This window comes from Anguilla anguilla, chromosome 18, assembly GCF_013347855.1.
Source record: "Anguilla anguilla isolate fAngAng1 chromosome 18, fAngAng1.pri, whole genome shotgun sequence".
Classification (NCBI taxonomy): Eukaryota; Metazoa; Chordata; class Actinopteri; order Anguilliformes; family Anguillidae; genus Anguilla; species Anguilla anguilla.
In genome coordinates this window covers 4,659,847-4,681,507 of record NC_049218.1, presented here as the reverse complement: position 1 = coordinate 4,681,507, position 21,661 = coordinate 4,659,847, and the positions used below count along the sequence as shown (strand labels likewise).

Sequence of the window (21,661 nt, the reverse complement as noted above, 5' to 3'; positions counted from 1 at the left end):
AAGGGAATTTGGTGACGGTGCCTAACAATTGCACCACCTTCTCAGGAACACCGATAGTAAGATCGGCCTAGTAAGAACGCAGCTAATGATTCTATCGTCTTAATATCCTAAAAACCCAAGTCCAAGAATAGCTGAGGGCTAATGGGCCATTAAATAGAAAATATTGAGCAGCGCTGAATTCTCTTTCCATGCCATTTAACCTCCTCAGCACGTCTAAATTGGATAAGAATGACAATACCACTAAACTTACCAGACATTATCCGGAAACTTAAATTATCATTTTCATCAGAGGTAGACATGCGGAACTCCCCTGGTGGTCGTCTGATTGGTTCCCCCGTTTTCAACGCAGCTGTAACGTCAGTTATTTTACGACCAAAAAAAAAAAAAAAAAAGTCTGTGAATTTTCCCCACCAATGACACCGATGAAGAAGTGCGTGTGGGTATATGAGGGCTCCATATTTCCAGTTGCCAGGGACGACAGATTGTGTGTGCTGCAAATGGAGAGGATTGCGTGTAATATTTTTCGTTCGATAAAGCTTCACACTTCGCAACCGCTGTCAAAACGAACAGTTAACCTACAGAAAGAGTCGACATCGTAGAAAATGTAGTCGATAAAAAAATTAAGATCTGATAGCTCAAGATTTCAATACGTTCACCGATCTACGACATTCAAGAAATGCAATATGACATTGCATTGCTCCAAAATGAGCCACATTATCCAAAGGATAAAGTACTTTCAAAAATACCTTAGAAAATAAGTTGACGTATATTTATAATTTACGTTTGGAATGAGCAAGAAAAGCACAAATATTACATATAAATCTGCACACTTTCGGTCAGTGGGGTCTCAGAAGCTCTGGCATTAGACTGACCCCTCAGAGCTCCACAGGTGTATCTCCACTAGGAGGTGCTGTATGTAATGAGCTAACCGCTCAGGCCCTGCAGTGCCCCTGTATCTCCACTAGGAGGTGCTGTATGTAATGAGCTAACCGCTCAGGCCCTGCCGTGCCCTTGTATCTCCACTAGGAGGTGCTGTATGTAATGAGCTAACCGCTCAGGCCCTGCAGTGCCCTTGTATCTCCACTAGGAGGTGCTGTATGTAATGAGCTAACCGCTCAGGCCCTGCAGTGCCCTTGTATCTCCACTAGGAGGTGCTGTACGTAATGAGCTAACTGCTCAGGCCCTGCAGTGCCCCTGTATCTCCACTAGGAGGTGCTGTATGTAATGAGCTAACCGCTCAGGCCCTGCCGTGCCCTTGTATCTCCACTAGGAGGTGCTGTATGTAATGAGCTAACCGCTCAGGCCCTGCAGTGCCCTTGTATCTCCACTAGGAGGTGCTGTATGTAATGAGCTAACCGCTCAGGCCCTGCCGTGCCCTTGTATCTCCACTAGGAGGTGCTGTATGTAATGAGCTAACCGCTCACGTCCTGCAGTGCCCCTGTATCTCCACTAGGAGGTGCTGTATGTAATGAGCTAACCGCTCAGGCCCTGCCGTGCCCTTGTATCTCCACTAGGAGGTGCTGTATGTAATGGGCTAACCGCTCAGGCCCTGCAGTGCCCTTGTATCTCCACTAGGAGGTGCTGTATGTAATGAGCTAACCGCTCAGGCCCACAGTACCCTTATGAAGCCCAACGTCAAGCCGCAGTCCTGACCTCACTACCGGGCTCTGTCCATCTCCACAGCCTCTAATGAGGCCCAATCTCTGACCGGCGTCCACCGGCCGTCCAATTACAGCCTTCCGATCACAGCAGCCACGGAAAAATAAGTAAAATTCTCGCCCTAGGAGTAAAAGGAACCAACCTGCCTCACACACACGCAGGCACGCACGCACGCACGCACGCACACACACACACAAACGGAACACAAAAGAATGGAAGAGAATGTGAAGCATGGTGCAAAGCAGCAGTTTTCCAGGGACAGAGGCCACTGCTGCTGCCTGCGCCTTCTACACCTGAAAAATCAGTGCTAGTAGAGCACAGTCTAATAAGATTTCTCTTAGCGGCAGCTACAGAAACAGACCAAATATAATGAAAGAGAGAGAGAGAAGAAGAGAGACAGGAGAAAAAAAGAGAGAAGATAGAGAGAGCCAAAGGAAAGGACAGGACAAAGACTGAAATGCCAAACGGAGAGCCACTATCTGGGTCACCCCTGTCTGCCGGACTCTCCTCTGGGTTCTGGGGGGCGGTTCGGAGTGGCAGACTGACACGGGAAAGGGGAGACAGGTCCGTTTTGGCAGGGTTTTTTTTGTCTGTCTGCCAGCCTATATATACACACACACAGTGTCTGTAGTGAAGCTCTGTACCAACCCACGCTGTTCAGCCATGCGTTCTGCAGCAGCCTGGGCAGCGATGCACCCGCCTGCGCAGTCTGACTGTCTGACTGCGCAGTCCGCCTGCGCCAGCTGCGCATGAAACGCCGTCCTGCGCGTGACTGCACACCGCAGTCAGTGCGGAGCACAGTGCAAACGAGCAGCGGTCGGCACGCAGTCCCTCTCCCAAACCGACGGACCTCTTTTGACAGGCCAGCAAACACGACAGTCCATTCAAATTTGAGCGGGAAAAAAAACCAGAGGGCTACAATCCATAATGACATCACAGTGTTCCGAAGTGGGCGGAGCTTTCACATGGACTGTGGGTTTAGCTAAAACTGCTTTGAATCTTTTGGTGAGGTGAAGACTACACTTCCCTGTGCGGTGACAAAATGTGCACCACGCTGTCAGCATTCAACAAGTACTTCTTGCACATGTACTTGGGGAAAAAATTTAAAAAGCAATCACAAACATTTTTTTTTCCTGCTGAATATAGCCAGTGGCTAAAAACTGAGGAAAGGGTATTCTTATAAATGTGTCATCTCTCTTGGTCAAAAGAAGGAAGCGTTAGAGTTTACGCAGCCATTACATTTATCACAAGTTCAACAAATAAACAAATAAACCGCTGCTCTATTTCACCGTTTAGTTGAATAATGGTGTACAGCGAAAAGTGTGGAAGCCCCTCTGGTTCCCCCCAAAGATGATCGTGTGGAACCCCGAGCGGCTCTCACGCGAGCGGCTGCTAATGGACCGGCCCTTCAGCGGTAAAGAGGCAGATTTCGGATAACGGCTGCCTGGAGAGGCGGAGATCCCCTGGCCGGGGCTGGTCAAAGGCCTCTGCTCCAGGAGCACTTATCCGCTAAATGCTGCTCTTTGTGCATTCGCCAGCGGGACGGAGTTCCTTTTGACAACTCCCATAATGCATCCTGATTTCTTCAGGGCCGCTAAATGCTGCCCTTTGTGCATTCGCCGACGGGACGGAGTTCCTTCTGACAACTCCCATAATGCATCCTGATTTCTTTAGGGTTCGCTGAATAAACACGACCGGTGCGGAAAAAAGCTCGGGGCAATAATTTCAAAACAGCGCCGCAAGACAAACATGTAGCTATTACCTGTGAATAGGGGGACGCTATTGACACAAGGACCTAATGTCAGAATGAGTAATATGTTACAAGTGGCTGGGTAAAAAAAAAAAAAAGCTTTTTTTTTTTTTTTTTTACTGACAAAGAAAACAGGCAGCTTTAAAACTACATTTTGATTGCAGTGACACTGGTCTCAAAGTCAGACCATGGGATCAGAGATCTGAGGAGAAAATGTACCCTCAAACTCATAATTTTACAGCCATGTTGTGTTTCATTAGAACAGGTTTGTCGCGTTCCATATTTGACCCTCTTCCCATAAAAAAACACCTCGTTAAATAAATGCTACTTCAACAGCTTTTCTTAGGTTGCACAAAACCAGTCTACTCACAGTCCACAACCAGCAGCGAAAACGGTTCAAAGCCTTTCTCTGCAAATTAGCGCCTTCATTGTTCAGCTTCTTAATGATTACAATTAACCGCGTTTTCAAATTGGCTTAAATGACTAATCATTCTACAAATAACAACGGCACATTTTCTCATTAAGTTTACAGAAATTACCTTTAAACGTGCACACAAAAGCTAGCCCATCTCTCTGGGCTGCGAAGCCAGTGTAGTGTGTAGATAACCTCACGGCTCGTGTGCAGAACCACGAACAGCGCTAGTGAAAGGCTCCTTGTGGACATGCGCCACATACCAAGTATCTGCATTCTGAAAATAGTTTTTATCACCTTGAAAATTCCAACGACTTGTGTACTCAGAATGGCAATTGGCTATCGGCGCACTTCGTCTGTTTAAGAGCTAGTTGCACGTTAACGGCATTTTTTAGCGATGAGAATTTGGTAGCAGTCGTGCTGCGTAGGACACCATTCAAGCATCAATATTTCATATAAAATTTACTTGAAGTGCTTCAATATCATTTAAACATTTACATTTTTTGCATCACTACTGCAGATTAACCAATATTACACAGCCGGAGCATGCATTCAAATGGTACTGAAAGTCCAATTCATACGAAAGGACATCTGAAAACAGGTGATTTTTTTAAAAAGCCTATATTTTGTTTGTGCAGACAAAACACAGACAGGTCCACGGCAGCCAATCAGTGGCCTCGTCCCCTCCCCCCCTCCGGGGGCGGGGCCTTCCCTGTCACGCCTCCTCATGCCTCTCACCTTTAATTAAAAAACCCCTCTCTCGCCAACTGTCTCCCACATCAGACACCGTCCAATTTATCCCCGGCCCTCCCTGTCAACTCAAAGGGAGGAATAACTCCTGCTCTCGTTTTCGCCCGATCCCTTATTAAACCTGGCAACCCGGGGAGTGACATTTGGTATTTTACGGTGTGGGGGAGACGGAGGAAACGGGGGCTTTTTATGGAACTTAAAAAGGGCATCTTTTAAGAGAACCTCGCCCCATTATGCAAATCGCCACATGGAAATGAGCTCAGTCTCGCACACGCAGAATAAGTTAGGTGCAGCAGCAAACAACCAGAAACCTAAAAAAAAAAAACTAAAAAAAACTAATTAAGACCCAACAGTAAAATATTTACTTGGGAACGGTGAAGCAAACAGAAGAGCGCCGTTAAGAGGCCGGCCTCGACCAAGAATTTAATTAGCTTTTATCTAATCCGCGGAGAAAATAATTTCACCGCGAAGGAGAGATCGGCAGGTAACAGTAATCATAATAACGAGCCGCATCACACCCCTGCTTCACACGAGGCTCGGCGCGCCGTTCCACTCTCGACCCAACGCGACGCGCGCCGTTCCGCTCTCGACCCAACGCGACGCGCGCCGTTCCGCTCTCGACCCAACGCGACGCGCGCCGTTCCGCTCTCGACCCAACGCGACGCGCGCCGTTCCGCTCTCGACCCAACGCGACGCGCGCCGTTCTGCTCTCGACCCGCCGTTCTGCTCTCGACCCAACGCGACGCGCGCCGTTCTGCTCTCGACCCGCCGTTCTGCTCTCGACCCGCCGTTCTGCTCTCGACCCAACGCGACGCGCGCCGTTCTGCTCTTGACCCAACGCGACGCGCGCCGTTCTGCTCTCGACCCAACGCGACGCGCGCCGTTCCGCTCTCGACCCAACGCGACGCGCGCCGTTCCGCTCTCGACCCAACGCGACGCGCGCTGTTCTGCTCTCGACCCGCCGTTCTGCTCTCGACCCGCCGTTCTGCTCTCGACCCAACGCGACGCGCGCCGTTCTGCTCTCGACCCGCCGTTCTGCTCTCGACCGCCGTTCTGCTCTCGACCCAACGCGACGCGCGCCGTTCTGCTCTTGACCCAACGCGACGCGCGCCGTTCTGCTCTCGACCCAACGCGACGCGCGCCGTTCTGCTCTCGACCCAACGCGACGCGCGCCGTTCTGCTCCCGACCCAACGCGACCGATTAGCGCTTAGCGCTGATTAGCATCGCTCGCCCCGACAGCAGGATCACTGCGAGTGAACAGGAGAGCGGCAAAGTCGTCCTTCAGGTGCCGCGCGTTCGCACGGGTCCTCCACACGACGGACGGCGTGTGTGCGCCCGGCGACGGGCTGACCGGGCCGGGTAACGAGCGCGTTGCGGCTGCACAGTGTGCAAAGAGGGGGCAGTGCATGCTGGGAGGCTATCCTTCAAGCTGATTGGACAACCAAGAACATGTTTTTTTTTTTTTTAAAAAGGGTGACAGAAGAAGGATGGGATGGACAGCCACGCCTGGGACGGGCCCGGGGGGTGGAGGAAGGACACCGCGGACCACGCCCACTAGTCGGGACGTGTCTGGCGGGTTTTCGCGGCCGAGCGCGCAGAAGAGGTCCCTGCGTGAGGAGAACCTGCGAGCAGGACGTCCCGGAGCGGCCAGGAGGACCAGGGCCTCGTCCTCTCTCACAGGGGGGGTGCGCATGCTGCTTTCGTCCAAAATTAAGTTATTATCAGGATTATTTTCTCTGAGCCGGCGCGAGTCCAGGAGAAGCGGTTACGTGCGGAGCTACACGGCGCAGCGGGGGTTAATCCCGAGGTGTGTGCGCGTGTGCAGCGAGTGAGATCAGCTCAGGGGATGCATGAAGCACGCCATGGCGACAGGGCCCCTCGCTGGGCCCCTCGCTGGGCCCCTCGGTTTCCAAACCCCGGATCTCACACAAACCCCCCGGGATCATGACTCTGACCGGGATCGAGCAGGCCTGCGAGGGACAGAACAGCCTCACACCAACAGGTAGTGTGAAGCACGTCAATACAGAGTCTATAAACTGTAAACTCTAAAGCCCATTAATCTCTTTTCAAGTAGGTCTCTGAACTCCCCCCCACCCCACCCCACCCCCACCGCATCTACACAACTGTCATGGCGGGTACTTCACGACAACTGGCTGATTGCAGAGTGTTTTTTGTTTGTTTCAGAGATAAATTTTTTTTTTTCTTTGCTTGGAAGCAGACAGCCAAAATGAAGCAATTTCTTTTGTTCGAAGCACAGAAGAGCCCTCTGTCCATTCACAAATCCATTACTCCTCATCCAAGCCTGTCCGGCCCGTCCTCACAGAGACCGCGCGAGAGCGTAAACCTCCTCCTCCATCTCCGCGGACATCAATCCGCGTAATTTAAGCATCGATATATTCGCCGCTAACCTGTTCAGTCAGCAGCACGGAGGAGAGGAGCCGTGACGGGGCGAAGTTTGAGGGACTCGCGCTCGCTACATCGCCCACGGAGAGCGCCTACGGGGGAGGGGGGGGGGGGGGGGGGGGGCGATTACCTCACCTTAACTGGCATCCGAGGTGCTGAGAACGTCGATAACGCGCCGTTGCATTTTCGCGCGGTAATGAGTCTTTAATCCACGCTGGGAACATATTAAAGACAGGCCCTCGCCGTCTCCCCCGGGGGGCGCTACATCACACCTCCGGCGCTCCGGAGTTCGGCAGGACGCCGGGACGCCCGATCGTTTTGTTCCGCAGGTCTAATTTGAATTTCTCAGATCTGACACGCTTTAAATTGGTTGCCGTGGTGCGGGGGGGGGGGGGGGGGGGGGGGGTGGAGGAGCCCGACGCCGCAGACTTGCATCGCCGTTAATTTACTGTAATCGGTCGCCGCGGCAATTTGCTACGTTATTATGACTGGAGTCCGCCGATACCAATTATCTGACAAAGAACGCGCGAACATCCATCAGCGGAAAAGGGAATAAAACAGTTTTTCTGAAATCCTCTGAATATGGTTATTACACTACGATCGAAAGACGTGTAATTTCAACGTCCATCAAAAAGGAACATAAGCCAAGAAAGACCGTCATTTCTCTTCTCTGATTGGCTCGGTTCTAAACCGGCTGCTGATTGGTGGACGCGTAGCAGGCAGCTGTCGGCTCGGACCGCACTTCATTTGGCTCCGCAGCGGTCCAGAGGGATAATTCACCAAGTTATGATTGAAGTCTGCGGACTGCAATTACCGCAGAACACCGACGTGCTTATTACTGTGTGATCAAAGGAAACGTGTCAGTTTAACATTGACTCAATCAGGGAGGTGAGGCTGAAACAGTCCTCACAAGCACTCGGTATAGAGAGACGAATGACAGCGAGGGGTTCATTTGGAAAACTCATTACGCTACTTTATTATTAAATCTGATCCTTCTTCCAGGCTTCAGAGAAAAAAGAATTTCTTAACAGTCTCCACACAGGCTTGTTAAAACACAAATGCATTCTACACAGCTCTATTTCTGTACAGGCCGCTGTAAAATATATAAAAGCGTTCCAATCCTTTCAGCCGAAAGATATCGGCAGGGCAAACAAGCCATGTTTGATTACCATACGCTGCCTAATGTCTTTTCCCAAATGGCAAGTCGCTCACTTTTCCGAGTTTTCCATGAATTTATATGAGAAATTAGATTTCTTCAACGTGACGTGTCTGTCACAACAATAATGAGCAACACAAAAAAAAAAAAAGTGGGGAAGAAAAAAATCTAGAATAAAATATATATGTGATGGGAAATGTCTTTATAGACACAGTAGTAGAAGGCACAAAAAGCAGAATGCTTTACAAACGCTCATCGTGAACAGCAGGTCCTTTTTCTGCTTTGGAAACGTCACAAGCGATGGGGTGCAACTGTGAGCAAGCCTGACCTGGCCCACTTAACCACTGCACACATCCACACAGGCCCCAGTGCAGCCGCTGGGAATTACAGTACTGTACTGTACGGATTAATGTTGTTGGGAATTACAGTACAGTACTGTGTGGATTAAAGTTGTTGGGAATTACAGTACAGTACTGTACAGATTAAAGTTGTTGGGAATTACAGTACAGTACTGTACAGATTAATGTTGTTGGGAATTACAGTACAGTACTGTATGGATTAATGTTGTTGGGAATTACAGTACAGTACTGTACAGATTAATGTTGTTGGGAATTACAGTACAGTACTGTATGGATTAAAGTTGTTGGGAATTACAGTACAGTACTGTACAGATTAATGTTGTTGGGAATTACAGTACAGTACTGTACAGATTAATGTTGTTGGCAATTACAGTACAGTACTGTATGGATTAAAGTTGTTGGGAATTACAGTACAGTACAGTACGGATTAATGTTGTTGGGAATTAAAGTACAGTACTGTGTGGATTAAAGTTGTTGGGAATTACAGTACAGTACTGTACAGATTAAAGTTCTTGGGAATTACAGTACAGTACTGTACAGATTAATGTTGTTGGCAATTACAGTACAGTACTGTATGGATTAAAGTTGTTGGGAATTACAGTACATTACTTTACGGATTAATGCTGTTGGGAATTACAGTACAGTACTGTACTGTATGGATTAATGCTGTTGGGAATTACAGTACTGAACTGTACAGATTAATGTTGTTGGGAATTACAGTACAGTGTGGATTAATGCTGCTGGGAATTACAGTACAGGGGAGGGATTCGGGGGATTTGGGGAGGAGGGCGCAACATTGGCCCCTTCCCGAGGCATGAACAATTACTCACAAAATTCCTATTAGCACAGGGTAACAGCATTGGACTCATTGGACGCGTTTGGTTTGGGAAACCAAGGATTAAGCCAAACGGCCGTCCATGTTACGAGGCAAACGAATGACGAGGCAGCAAGCTGGCCAAATAGCCAAACACAATTACAAAGAAAAGAAAATGAAAGTGTCTAGCTACTGGGGTAAACAGGAAATACCTAGCTTAGCGACTTAACAAGTTAAGGGTGGGCTACGGTTAACTAGCAAACAACATTAGCAAGCTACACACTAGCACTGCAGAGGCACCTCATAATGCTGTGACTTAGTTTAACGGACCACAAAGAGACACAGTTGCTACACAAGTGAACTGAATACCTCTAGCAAGAACATGGAGCTGGTCCTCACATTACCTGCATTTTAATACGCGTTTCTGGCTGTATCCATGTATCACTTCCTCTTGCTGAATGAGTTTGTACAGTACGGAAACTTCAAACAAAACCAAACTTTGTTGTTTGGCCAGTGGTAACTCTCTCTGGCCCACACAGAAACCATTTGGATCGAGTTATTCTTTTTCAATTCAACAAAATCCAATTAACCAACCAACAGAAAATTAGGAACTGGACATCACATTATAACTACGGCAATTAAGCAACACAACTCCCATAATAGTATTAGTGCTGCTGTTAATACAGAAAAATCATATGAAACCTTATTGCATTTATCACACTGAGCGCAGTGGAAACGATCTGCGTGTGAACACAGGGAAGACCGAGTCCAGGCACGTGCAGTGGAGCTCTTCCTGTTCCCAACGGCGGCAGAGCTGCACAGAGAGAGGCTGTTTACAGGGACACGCGCTTAGCATAACGGTGAGCTAACGATACTCCAACCAAAAAAAAACAAAAACAAATTCCGTCGGTATTCCTGCGTAACCCTGATACCCGCCCGTCCCGCCAGAGCCGCGAGGCTCACGCGCCCGGCACCCCCTCCGGCGGGACGAGCCGCGGGTTTCACCGGCGGGAAAAAGCGCGCGTCCTCGTCTCTCACGCGATCCGAGCGACGGAGGGGGAGGAAAGGGAAACGGCAGCGAGACACGGCTGGAGCGACCGCCGCGTGCGGGGAAGAGAGAGAGTGGCGTGGGGGGGGGGGAGTGACTCATCGCACAGACGGGGGGGGGGGAAGAGGCGGACGGCGGCGAGCGCGTCCGGAGCACCCAGAGATCCCGCCGCCCTGCTACCAGCCGTAGGGACGGGCCGGGGCGAGCAGCCGCGTGAGAACAGACGAGCCTCCGCCCTGCTGCTCTCCACTCTGCTGCTCTCCGCTCTGCTGCTCTCTGCTCTGCTGCTCTCTGCTCTCCGCCCTGCTGCTCTCCGCTCTGCTGCTCTCCGCTCCGCGCAGCGCTGTGTGAACACAGCCAGCCCCGCACAAAAGCCCCCCGAGGCTCCCGGGAGGGGAAGGGGGGGCAGAGGGGGGCAGATTCAGACAAAGGGGGGGGGGGGCAGCTCCGACGGCGCTGCTTTTCAAAGCCCCGATTCGCGAGCTCCCCTGAAGACCCGATCTTTCTGCTGCACCCCCCCTTGGTCCCCCCTCCTACCCCAACAACCCCCCCTCCCTTCCTCCTCCTACCCCAACAACCCCCACATTCAGCCCGCACCCCCGCCATCGCAGGTCCGCCCCCCTTTCCCGGTCTAAGCTAAGCCACCTCCTCCTCTGTCCCCCCCTCCTCCTCCTGCTCCTCCTCCCCACCTCCTCGGCTCGGCAGGTTTTCGGCGAGAGAGCGGGGAGGCAGCTGACAAAGGGACCGGACAAGCAGCGCATTTCCACCGCCGCGCCAAGCGGAAGGGTCGCTTCGCATCTCTCTCTCTCTCTCTCTCTCCTTTCTCATCCTGTCTTCCTCCCCCTCTCTCCCTCTCTCTCTCTCTGTCACCGTCGGCGACGCGCTCGATCAATCGCGTGGTTCAGGAAGGGGAACGGCGGCGGCAGCGTCTCGTCCATCGCCACCTCGCCCCCCCCTCCCCCCTCGCGCCGGGACGGCTGCGGGGGGGTTATGACACGCTCTGCGCCCCCCGGCTCGGCCAGGCGCAGCTCCACCGGGACGGCACGCCGCAGACGCCATGCGGGAGTGCGGCTGCTCTGAAAGCCTCTAACCGCGCTCCTGGGGAGGGACAGGGGGGAGGGGGGGGCGTGTACACGCGCTCGCTCGCTCTCTCTCTCTCTCTCTCTCACTCTCTGAACCGCTAGCAGGGTCAAAGCAACAAGAGGAGGAGGAGAAGAGGAAGAGGAGGAGGAGAAGAAGAGGAGGAGGAGGGGGGGCACAGCGGCGCTGCTTCGTGGAGGAGGAGGAGGAGGAGGAGGAGAGGGAGAGGAAGGGGAGGAGAGGGGAGGGAGGATGGAGAGAGCAGTGGAGAGGGAGGGGGAGCGAGCAGGGGGAGAGAGGATATCTGCCGAGCTCCTGAATGGAAGCTGCTGACAGTCCGCTTGTTTCGGCAGCGGCGAGGAACGTTAGCGGGACAGCGAGGGGCCGCCGGGGACAGGGCAGGCGCTGGGGACCCGGGGATCGATACGGCACAGGGAGCGGAGCGGGCGGGATTCCCCCCCCCCCCCCCCGACCCCAACTCCCACCCCCCCGAATGCAGACCCGCGCCCGGCCACGGCTCACGGCTGGAGACACTAAAGCATGCTGGATGTCAACCTGCTCCTCACAAGCTGTAGGGTAAGAGCCCAGCCGCCGCGGTGCTGCTCCGCACAGGGGTCTGGGGGGGGGGGGGGGGGCGCGGAGAGAGGGAGAGAGAGAGGGGGGAGCGGGGAGCGGGGAGCGGGGAGAGAGAGAGAGAGAGATAGAGAGAGAGGGGGGAGCAGGGAGGGGGGCTCGCTGTTTTCCGCCGCGATGTGCGATTTCACGGCTCCAGGTTCGGGGCTCTGGCGACATTTAACCCCCCCTCGCCCCCCACCCCCCCGATCCCCGATCCCCTGGGGGTGCGTCGCGCGGCAGCTCACCTGGGGGGGGCGACTCGACGCGCTGGCGCCGGACGCCTTTGTGTTTCTGACAGGTACCCGGGCGGCCAATCAATCAGGCTCGCTCGCTGCTGCTGTTGTTGTTGTCGTTGTGGAGGGGCGCCTTTCTGCGCGGCGAGTTTCCCGCTAACTGAAGTTGCTATCGGCGACGCGGCGGGACTGGAATACGGCTGGGCTCGCTCCCCGCGCCGCTCCCCGCGCCGCGGCGTAGTTAAACAGGAACGCAGCTCAGAGCAGCGCAGCGTTAGGGGAGCTGTGTCTCAGCGTCTGTGTTCTCTCCGAGCCGCCTGCGTTCGCCGAACCGCGGTGGAGTCTGGCCACGGCGGTACTCCTGGGGGGGTGGGGTGGGGGGGGGGGGGGGCGCGCGGATCGACTGTCCGTCTGAGCGCGTGCCGCTGCCTGCCTGCTTGCCTGCTTGCTCTGACGCTGTCCCTGTCTCTGTCCGTCGCAGGTAACTGCCAGCGTCCTGAGGAGGCTCCCGGCCGTGACCATGGGCACGACCGGCATCACCATCGAGGAGGTGCGCGCGCAGGAGGGCAAGGAGGAGCGAGAGGAGTCCATACTGGCCCTGCTGGGCATCGTCGGCACCTTCCTCAACCTGTTCGTCATCGTCTTCGTTTACATCTACACCACCCTGTGAAGGGTTACCGACCCCCTCTCCCCCGTCCCCCTTCACCTCCCTCTCCCCACCACACCCCCCCCCACCTCCCCCTCCCCCTGGGACAGCGGGAGAGCGGCGGACATGACGGGCCGTCGCCCCCGGAGACGGGCTCCGGACCGGGCCGGGGGAGACCCAGAGGGACCGGCGCCGGGGAGATAACATTCGGCCGGCAGCGCGCCGGGAAGGGGGGCCGGACTGCGGTCTCCCAACACGCCCCCCCACCCCCCCCCCCAAAACCCCCCCTCCACTCCCGCCTGGACCCAGTGACTTACAGGGGTTGAGACTATGAACTGAGAAAAAGACGTTCTTTTTAAACTGGATTATAAACGCGTTTTGGATTAACTGACTGAGAGCGGACAGCGAGTCAGAATGACACGCGCGCGGTGTCGCCGTGGATACGGGAGAGCCTCGCCGGAGGGACTGTGAGGCTCGGCGCAGAACCCAAAACCGTTAGGGACTGGTGTTTTTCTTTTTTTGTTGTTTTTTTTTTTGGGAGCGCTCGGCAGACGTGGGACCGTACCGTTTCCCTGACAACCGGGCGCCCGAGGAGCTTGGCAGAGAGTCGCCCGTGTGTGTCCAAAAGCCACGGCGGAGTTTACCCCCCCCCCTCACTCCCCACCACCCAAAAAGTGCTCTGGGGAAGAGAGGGCAGTGACGCTTCTTTATTTTTTTTTTGTCCGTATTTCAAGACCAAACCAGAGAGCGGGAGATCTGCAATAAGGAGAAGGAAAAAGGGACGGAAGAGAAAGATATTTTTATATGGGGGGAGAAAAAAAAAAAAACTGGCTGGCTGTTGAGATGAATTTGGCACAGGGAGATGGGGTAGTGGGGGCCACTCTCCTCCCCCCCCCCCACCCCTCTGGGAAAAGGACCGTGTTGCAAATACCCAACACGACCGACCCTCCTAACACCGGTGCGGTCTGGATTAGCGTCTGCCGCGCGGGGAAGCTCTTCGTACTGTGTGCGTTCTCTCCTGGTTCCAGAGCTGTGTCAGCGCTGCGTTTCTGTACAGAGCTGGGGAGGGCTTTTTATAAATACTATGAATAAACTCTAGATGTACTGTGTGCAATCGGTGAATCTGACCAATAAAAATGCGACTGTGTCAACGAGAGACGCGTGGCTGTGTTGATGGGGGATCTGCGGCCGAGCTCTGGCGTGTGCACGCGCGCGGGGGATTGGCCGTTTTGTTTTGTGTTTTTTTTGTTGTTGTTTTTTTTTTCGCGGCTGGCTGACGGAGGGAGTGATGGGTTGACGGAGGTGAAGTGACGGCCCGTAATGAGGGCCGGTGTAAGTTGGCAAACGCCGTTACGCGAGTCATCGGTCACTGGCCCGGGGGGGGGGGGGGGGGGGGGGCTTTTTTCGCGCTGACGAGGGGGGGGGGGGGCCCGCGGGTTCGCCACGGCGATGACAGCTGTCAGTCACAGGGCTGGGATGCTGCTCTGCCTGTTGATTCGGTGGGTCTGAAGGGGGGGCGGGGGGGGGGGGGGAGGGGCGGTTGACTGCGTGGAGCGGCGTGATGTTCGCATCCAGGCAGAAAACGGCCAGAAGCCTCGCCTCAGGTCCCGAACGCACGTGTGCACACGACATCACACGACATCACACGGCCCGAGCTCTGGCTACAGAGGCAGGGCTTCCACAGTGGGGTGGGGGGGGTACAGTGAGGAATTTAAATTCTGTGGGCTAGGAGGGTACAGTGGGGTATATAAATTCTCCCTGGTAGTGGGGTACAGGAGGGAATTTAAATTCTATGGGCTAGGAGGGTACAGTGGGGAATTTAAATTCTATGGGCTAGGAGGGTACAGTGGGGTATATAAATTCTCCCTGGTAGTGGGGTACAGGAGGGAATTTAAATTCTATGGCGTGGGGGGGGTAGACTGGGGAATTTAAATTCTGTGTGGTAGAGGGGTACTGTAGGTCATATATAATACTGTGTTGTTGTTGGGTACTGCGTGTAACTCCGTGTGGAAGGGTTACTATTGGCCATTCGAATTCTAGGGGGTACGGGGTTACTATGGGTCATTTTATCAGAGTGTGATAAGGTGCTACTGCACTGTGGTCTTTCCTGTAGAATAGCTGCTATAATTACAGAGTGTAGTCCAGTCCGTGCGCTCCACACCAAACGCGCCAGTGAGAAGCGGCAGGCGGGCATGTTCAGCTGTGATGGAGGGGATGGGTCAGGCCACACGGCTCGCATTTTAAAGGCAGAGGGACAAAAGTGCCAGCGATATCGGTCTCGATCGTGGGCTCGCTGTCAGAGCAGCACATGGCACCGAACGCAGAGCTACAGCAGCTAAATCAGCTACAACCGCTAAAGCAGCTAAATCAGCTACAACCGCTAAATCAGCTACAACCGCTAATGCAGCTAAATCAGCAACAACCGATAAATCAGCTACAACCGCTAATGCAGCTAAATCAGCTACAACCGCTAATGCAGCTAAATCAGCTACAACCGCTAAAGCAGCTAAATCAGCTACAACCGCTAATGCAGCTAAATCAGCAACAACCGATAAATCAGCTACAACCGCTAATGCAGCTAAATCAGCTACAACCGCTAATGCAGCTAAATCAGCTACAACCGCTAATGCAGCTAAATCAGCTACAACCGCTAATGCAGCTAAATTAGCTACAACCGCTAATGCAGCTAAATCAGCTACAACCGCTAATGCAGCTAAATCAGCTACAACCGCTAATGCAGCTAAATCAGCTACAACCGCTAATGCAGCTACAGCAGCTACAACCGCTAATGCAGCTAAATCAGCTACAGCAGCTACAATAGTACAGCTGGTAAATCAGCTACAATAGTACAGCAGCTAAATCAGCTACAACTGCTAATGCAGCTACAGCAGCTAAATCAGCTACAACCGCTAATGCAGCTCCAGCAGCTAAATCAGCTACAGCAGTACAGCTGGTAAATCAGCTACAGCAGCTGAATCAGCCACAGCAGGGCTTCCAGAACAAGCCTTCCATTCCAGCACGGAGCCACTGTCCCCTCACACACCACTGAAGAGCGTATGTCTCCCCCCTGGCTAATGTGTGAGTGTGCGTGCATAGAGCACTGAGAGTGTGAGTGTGTGTGTGTGTGTGTGTGTGTGTGTGTGTGTGCGCAGAGAGCACTGTGTGTGTGTGTGTGTGTGTGTGTGCGTGCGTGCGTGCAAGTGTTTGTTTATGTGTCCCAGCGTGCGTGCGTGTGTGTGCGCGCACAGAGCATTGTGTGGGTGTGTGCGTGCGTGCAGATAGCACTGAGTGTGTGTGTGTGTGTGAGTATAGAGAGCACTGAGTGTGTGTGTGTGTGTGTGTAGAGAGCACTGAGAATGTGTGTGCCAGCGTGCATGCGTGAGTATTGACAGATCGGCAGTGTGTCTAATTTTTGTGCATGTTTACGTGCATAAAGGGGGTAGGTAATGCATGCGTGTGTGTGTGTGTGTATGTGTGCGTGCGTGTGTGTGTGTGTGTGTGTACAGGGGTACAGGACAGGCAGAGAGGGGTAGAGCGGGTGCCTATCGGCAGCAGCAGTAGCGGCGGCGGCGAGCTGATCGTACACGCTGTACCCTCACAGCCCGTCTCTCCCCAGCCCCAGCCGAGCGGCCGTAAAAACACACGCTCACGCACGGCGGCCATAAATCAGCCGCCCGCCGCGCTCCGACCGCGGTCCCGCTCGATTTACAGCCGCCTCGTCTGCTTCCTGCTGACGGCGTCCGCGCGCGGGGAGCCGCCGGAGCACCGGACCGCGCGGGGGGAGGGCGGGGGGGCAGTTTGTTTTATTTATTTATTCTTTTTTACGAGGGCAGCTGCTTATCACAGCAACACTACGCCACCAGCGTGGAACACTTGCGTCACACGATGACGTGGAGGGGGAGGGACCCAAACAAAACAAAACCGCCCCCCACCCAAGGAAAAGGAAAAGCCACACCATCTGACGAGAGGAAATGAGCAGTTTCCATTCAGCACAGAGAGTACCGTCTTTCCCCCACTGCTGCTTTATGTGAGGGTCCAAACCCAGTCAGGGCCTGAACGTGCAATGCATTGTGGGAAGAGAAAAGCACAGATGAGGGCGACCCAACCGTTTTACTACCCATCCTGCAGAGGTCAACAGAGGTTCACGCGCCGTTGGGTCATGCATATGAAGCCCTTGTCTGTGCTGTTGGGTCAGGAATATAACACCGTGTCTGTGCTGTTGGGTCATCCATATAAAGCCTTGTCTGTGCTATTGGGTTAGGAATATGAAGCCCTGTCTGTGTTTCTGGGTAAGGAATATAACACCATGTCTGTGCTGTTGGGTCATGCATATAAAGCCATGTCTGTGTTGTTGGGTCATGCACCAAAAGCCCTGTCTGTGCTGTTGTTGTCATGCATATGAACCCCTGTCTGTGCTGTTGTTGTCATGCATACAAACCCCTGTCTGTGCTGTTTGGTCACGCATATGAAGCCCAGTCTGTGCTGTTGGGTCATGCATATAAAGGCTGGTCTGTGCTATCAGGAGTACTGACCGTGTCAGTATCCAGTGGCAGTTATGTTGAGTGACAGTAAATGGTGCTCAGAGTCACACTCAGGGAGGGGAGTAATCTTCAATCATATCTATTTGCTGATGTGGGGGGGGGGGGTGTAATTACATGGAGCTAAATGATCTTCATTAATAGCTTTAGCACATTAGCGCTCCTGACACTTTACAACAGAGAGCCCCCCCCCCCCTTCGCCACCCCACCCCCCCTCCCCCCAGTCCTCCCATTCCACATCTACAGCACACAAAGCTGGGGCTAATCGCGCCGCCGTTTCGCTAACTGCGACTTCACACGCGCGGTGAAGAGGGGGAGGGGCGGAGGAGAGGAAGAAGGGAGGGGGGGAAAAAAAAGAAAAAAGAAAAATGAAGATTTAAATTGGAGAGGGACGAGCGTGGCGGGGACGCTAAAAGGCGTTACCTCCGGCTAACGGGGTAAGATCCCGCGATGGAGCCAGCGGCTGGGGCGCGATGCGTTCCCCGGGCGACGGTGACGGATGAGGGGACAGGGCGGCGCACGCTGTTCCCACGCGCAGATGAAGAGCGGGGGGCAAGATGGCGGCGGCGGCGGAGGGGCGGGCGGGACGAGGGGGGGGGGTACTGCTTCAGTCACATAAATCAAGGCGCGGCTGTCATTCGTCACTTTGGACCCGGCTCGGACGCGGCGGGCAGGAAGTGAGGCTCTGATCCTGTAACACACTGGACTGTTCACTTCTACGCTGTCTGCGTTGTGCTGTGTTGAATGAAATTCTTCCAGCTCAAGGAAAGCAAAACTCAGAACGGGTGACGGTTGTGATTTCGGTGTGTGTGTGTGTGTGTGTGTGTGTGTGGGTGGGAGGGTGGGGGGGGGGGAGGAAAGTTTAAATAAAAACACTGATAAAATAAAAACGTTCAGATATTAGACTGGTCTGGCTTTATCGTTCATTTGAAATAATGCTCACATCTCCTCTCCACATGTACAGTACAGGGGACATTACATACAGTAACATGGGTGGAAAACAATTATCAACCAGCAAGACCAACAAAGCTGTGTGTGTGGTGTTCCAGGCACTAGTTCCCACCCTTTACAACTGCAAGCCCGACATGCACCCAAAGCACACCTGCAATGTTTTTAGGCATCCTGCAGATGCTGTTATCCTGAGCGATTTCGCTCACCTACTTCACACATAACCCATTTACACAAGTGGATCTTCACTGAGGGAGAGGCCTGTTCGCTGACCTCCGCGCAGCACCGACAGCGTACGTTTGAACAAGCCAGCATTGCCAATGAAGAGGGCGCATACGAAGAAACAATCATTCTTACGCCGTGCGAATGAAATTTCAATGGTGCGCAATGAACAGCAGAAAACACCAGGACCTGGCTTCACCAGTTTGATTAAAACACACAATATTCCATTCCTCATATTTTTTCCAGGAGAAATACCGCCGCGGTCATACATTAACCGCTAGAAACAGGACAGGAGACACCGCGCGACCTTCCGGAACCTTCCGGAACCTTCCGGAACCTTCCGGAACCTTCCGGGGCGCTCGTTTACTCCGCCAACTCCTGCGAGCACTGCCGCCTGACCACGAAGCCTCAGAGAGAAGCTTCCGGAGGCTTCCAGGGCCCTCATGAAAACATTCCCCTCACACCGCGCAGCCTGGACCAGACGGCCATTTGCATATTCCCCAACATTAAACAAAAAAAGCGTGCGGTTCCGCATCGGAGCGAGCTCCCTTATCACACGAGGAGCCTTCGTCTCTCAGCGGAGGCACAACAGAGATCCAGCGCCGTTTGCCGAAAAAAATAATCACACCCAAACCGAGGCAAACAAGTAACCGCTAATTAAATAAGACGGGAGCTTTCTTTTTTTTTTTTTTCTTCGTCTCGCCTACGCAGACTAAATAATAAAGGGGGATAAATATCTGAAGATTTGTCTAATTAAAATGGCTTCAAGTTTTTCTGAATTAATTGGAAGCAGCACTTCGGGTCTGGAGGAAGACACAATGCAACGCTTCCCCCCTCTTCGCTTCATAGCGAGACGCCAGGGCGCCACCTGCTGGTGGACGGGGGGCACGGTCGGCGATGCGGAAAGCCGTGCAAACACAGCCAGCTTCCCAGCCGAGCGGCGTCGGCTCAGAGAGGGCGGTTAGCAAGGAGAACCCTGGGACTGGAGGTGAGAGCTGGAGGGAAGAGGCGCGAGCTGGCGGCGACCCAGCGGCCCGATTGGCTGACGGCGACGCGAAGGTCGCGGAACCCGTCGCCGCCGGCGTTCACAAAGCGCACAGGAAACAGGACCTCTGAGTGAACCGCGAACAGCTAACCGTGAACCGCCAGTCGGATCTACGACCGGGACGTGGAGGGAGAAAGCCAGACTCACAGCGGGCGAAACCGGGGGGGTGGGAGTGGGGGAGAGAGAGGTACATCAAACGAATCCACCAATCAGAGGAAGCGGCGTTCCCCAGCATACCCCGCCGCGCTCGTTAAACTCCACGGCCGTAAAGGGTCCCCCCGAAGCAGCCCCGCCCACAGCCCCCGTAACCCGGGGAAACGGCGGCGCTCACCGGAGTCGTTGCGCAGGTAGGACGACATGGCGGGGATCAGGCAGGACTGGCTCAGCAGCTCCTGCAGCACCGAGGGCAGGGCGTTGCTGTTGTGGCCCCGGCTCTCCCCCGCGGGGGCCTCCCCCCCGGGGCCCGTGCAGCCCGCCGGGTTGATGTAGCTGGCCAGGACCTGGGGGGGGGGGGACGAGGGGGGGCAGAACGTACTGAGATAAGGGCGGGGCTACAGACAGACACGTCACCTCTATACATAACACAGGACTTTCTTAACACACGTGCAACAGACCATTCATAACAAACATACATAACACGGTATTCATATCACAGGACATTCATAACACAGGCATAATCTGAAAGGACCACATATCTGTCCCACATACATCTCTCCAAATACTGCATTTATAACACTAGGAGCTTATTAAGTGTGCAGGGATTCTTATTATTGCCTGAGGACTCAAACTTCCCTCACAATGTTCAGATGACATAAGTGACGCTACAGTCTATGTGACCTCCCTACAGATAGGTGGCGCTGTGGTGGCGCGGCGGCGGGGCTCACCTGCAGCAGGCAGGTGACGTGCTCCTCCTCCAGGCGCTGCTTGGTGAGGGCCTGCTCCACGTCCCAGCCCGAGGCGGTGGAGCCCGTGCCGAACCCGGTGCCCTTGGCCCAGTACAGCTGCTGCTCCTCGCTGGTGCCGCCCGCGTGCCCGCTGGACATCTGAGGCTGGGCGAGAGCAGACGCCACTCAGACACCCGCGTATACCTGCGCCCCGTGTACCCCTACCCGCTACCTGCAACCCTCTACCCCCAAACCCCAACCCTCTACCCCCAAACCCCAACCCACTACCCGCTACCCTCCATCCACTACCCCCTACCCGCTACCCGCTACCTTCCACCCACTACCTCCGCTTTCCTTTCTCAGCGATCGTTCTGTTCTCAAAAGCAGGCGCCACTCAGACACCCGGGTACACCTGCGCCCCGTGTACCCCTACCCCCTACCCGCTACACACCACCCGCTACACCCTACTCTTTACCCCCTACCGCAGCCATTTCCCTTTCTCATTGATCATTCTTTTCTCAAAAGGCTCCCATTCTCTTCTCTGTCCCAGAGACTCATATCAGCTGTGTGGGACTCCAGCAAGCAGAGACCCATTTCTGGCAAAGGACTTTAATATGAGTGCAGACAGCCATGAACACACTCTGGCTGCCGGTCTGGAGATAAACACATCGCACCGCCAGGGGCTAAAGACCCGCCTTTCCTGCACGGAAGAGCGGCTTCCACTTTTCTTCTTTATCGCAACCGTGGACTGATAGAAACCTGGCACTTCTACACCATCCCTGATTGGCTGGGCTGGGTGATGGGGGAGGGGGGTTGGGCTGTGTATGGTTTAGCCCTGTGTAGGTTCTGACATGGCTTACGTAGGACAGTACAGTGTAGGCACGTATCAGCCAAAATGCCAAGGGAGGGGTGCCCTAAACCCAGCGGGGGTGCAGCTCCAAACCCAGCGGGGGTGCAGCCCTAAACCCAGCGGGGGTGTAGCCCTAAACCCAGCGTGGGTGCAGCTCTAAACCCAGCGTGGGTGCAGCCCTAAACCCAGCGTGGGTGCAGCTCTAAACCCAGCGTGGGTGCAGCTCTAAACCCAGCGTGGGTGCAGCC

General features: G+C 54.1%; 1 protein-coding gene across 1 annotated transcript in view; it reads right to left on the bottom strand.

Moving 5' to 3' along the window:
* Nucleotides 1–21,661, bottom strand: part of birc6 (baculoviral IAP repeat containing 6) — a 129,509-nt gene that overhangs the window by 34,281 nt on the left and 73,567 nt on the right. The window contains exons 58-59 of the mRNA XM_035400913.1: nt 20,564–20,728; nt 20,011–20,179 (exon numbers count right to left, since the gene is read on the bottom strand). Coding sequence (XP_035256804.1) covers nt 20,011–20,179; nt 20,564–20,728 — 334 coding nt within the window. The remainder of the gene's footprint in view (nt 1–20,010; nt 20,180–20,563; nt 20,729–21,661) is intronic.